The sequence below is a fragment of the Olea europaea genome, unplaced genomic scaffold (genome assembly GCF_002742605.1).
Source record: "Olea europaea var. sylvestris unplaced genomic scaffold, O_europaea_v1 scaffold13392, whole genome shotgun sequence".
In the NCBI taxonomy this organism is placed as follows: domain Eukaryota; kingdom Viridiplantae; phylum Streptophyta; class Magnoliopsida; order Lamiales; family Oleaceae; genus Olea; species Olea europaea.
The window spans coordinates 741-3,021 of record NW_019230880.1 but is presented as its reverse complement, the minus strand read 5'-3'; the positions used below and the strand labels follow the sequence as shown (position 1 = coordinate 3,021).

Genomic DNA, 2,281 nt, shown 5'->3' with positions numbered 1-2,281 from the left:
TTCCAAGTATTCAACTTTAGAGACCTATTTTTCTAATAGAACTAATACACCCAAAGAAAATAAAATGAAAAGGACTGAAAAGTAATGGATTTGCTAATAGTACGTTCTGCATAGATTCAATTATTTCTATTCTAATTTTAGATTCAGTTTCCCTCTTCAAAATGCTTCTATAAATAGTATGCTGATTTTTATTTCTTATCTGTTCAGGACCGATAAACTTACCTCGGCGACTTAACTCTGGCTTCTATTATGCTCATTCAGATGATATAACCATTGCAGCATTGGAGAAAGTAGTGAGGCATGCAGTTAATTCCAATCTCTCGGAACAGCCAAGCTTCTATGACACATTATGTGGGGAAGGTGGGTCTCACCGTTTAGGTGATGACAGATGCTTTGAACCCGAAACAAATTTGACAGTATATTTCTTGAACAGAGACCTGTTTCCTAATGGTGCATACCAAGGTCTGTGGGAGGAAATAAACGTGAAGGAAGCCTGTACGACTAAGGGTTGTTATATTCTCCATAACAACTGGATTAGTGGAAGGAGGAAGAAGATGGAACGACAGGTGTTGTCAGGGCTATGGGAGTACGATATTAGCACTAGAATGTGTCTTCAAAGCTGGCCTAGGACTATGTTCACAAGTTATTTTTAAAACGGGATAGATTCTTTTCTATATTTGATCATGGGTAGCTTTGTTTTTCACGTTATGGAGGAGAATTCGAAGAATTATATTTTGTCAGATATACTTTTACCTACAAAGCTTTGGATTTATCACTGGTTATATATGAGATGATGCTAAAACAGCCGGCTAAAAAACGGCAAAATTTGGTTAGTAAGTTTTATATTCTTCATCCACGCCAGTTCAAAACTCTTTCTGTGTCGGACCATTATGCTTACAACTGTATTAAGATATTCTAGTTGCCAGCAATGCTGAAGAGACGTGTTCTTGTTTTAGGACTCGTTCGGCGTTAGTCAGTTAATCCAGGAGAAAGGAAGAGTAGAGGAGACAATCTCATTTAGCGTAGGTTCACATCTAAAGAATACTACTCTAAGGATAGTTCATGCTGGCGGGAGAATTGCGCTCCATCAACATGCAATTCCTGCATCTGAAATGATTCAAAGATATCTTGGAATGTGTATAGTGCGGCCTAATATCTTCGAGTGCCCCCATGAATCTGTTTTATCTGCTGAAGATATGTTGTTGCCGGGCAACAAATACATTATCATTCGGTCTACAACTGTAGAGAAATTGAAACACAGACACTCGCGGAAGGGAATGTAAATCGACAAGTTGATAGTGATGAGCCTATCTTAGATTTTAAAGAAATTAAAGATGTTGGAGATAATTATTCAGAAGAATCTATTTGTTCTGCTATAGACTTCTATACCTCTGAAGACAATTGGTCTATTTGTTTTCTGAAAAAGCGCATGAAAGAAAAGAAGCCATTTGTAACCCCAATCCAGAGGCTAAGAATGTGGAAGGAATCCGATTGGGAGCCGAGTGTAACTTCAATACAGGAGCTATCTCCATGACTATCCCTGTTCTGGCTTCTTGACGCACTTTTACTCCTACCATCATCTGGTCCGTAGATTTCTCTGTGCTCATTATATCTTTGAGAAAGAGATTGTTAAGATTGTCATCCACTCTTTTTATGTCCTTTGCATAGCCTTAAGAAGTCGATTAAAAGATCCTAGAACGAGTTGCCTATGTTCTATGAATTGGTATGTCCATTTACTAAAATTTCCTTTTTAAATTGTAGATATTTCCATAATAATTATCTGCTCGAAAACATGAATTCTAAATCAATTACACGGTCCTATGATCCTATGTTGGAATAGGTGCAATTGTGTTCCATTTTGGGATCTTTGTGTTCTTCTCAATGCCTGAGAAGTTATCTAATCTTTATCATGTATTTTAAGCAGCCAATGGCATAGGTGGAGTGCTGCTCTGTTTGCCATCAGTGATTGTAAGATGTACTAATATAATGATGAATGAAATGTACCCAAGAAAAAAAGAAAAAGTTAGTATGCTGTTAAAAAATATGATGTCCTATGAAGTTGAAGCAGATAAAATGAACCTTGGCATCCTTGTTTACAATCTCATAATCTACTTACAATTTAAGACAATACTGGGATTTGAGTTTAAATTAATAAAATAAAACTTCCCTCTGAGATACTATAACCAGATTCGGAAATATTGTGACAAATAAGTCACTGTTGTTGAAAAACCATTCCAATCTAATCAAAATCCACGAAGTTTGGATGTGATCTTCTAATGTA

The 2,281-nt window shown here is 36.4% G+C and overlaps 1 protein-coding gene across 1 annotated transcript; it reads left to right on the top strand.

Annotated features, from left to right (window-relative positions):
- The first annotated feature begins 29 nt into the window (after window positions 1–29).
- Window positions 30–1,856, top strand: LOC111375103. The gene is made up of 2 exons (XM_022997892.1): window positions 30–829; window positions 957–1,856. Exons 1-2 carry the CDS (start codon window positions 791–793, stop codon window positions 1,281–1,283), a joined length of 366 nt encoding a protein of 121 aa, XP_022853660.1. The 5' UTR covers window positions 30–790; the 3' UTR covers window positions 1,284–1,856.
- Window positions 1,857–2,281: the final 425 nt, after the last annotated feature.

Excerpts from the sequence above, each read along its gene's own strand:
- LOC111375103 (XM_022997892.1), top strand. The coding sequence starts at position 791 with ATGATGCTAAAACAGCCGGCTAAAAAACGGCAAAATTTG. Across the intron at positions 830-956 it reads CTAAAAAACGGCAAAATTTG|GACTCGTTCGGCGTTAGTCA; the intron begins GTTAGTAAGTTT and ends TTCTTGTTTTAG.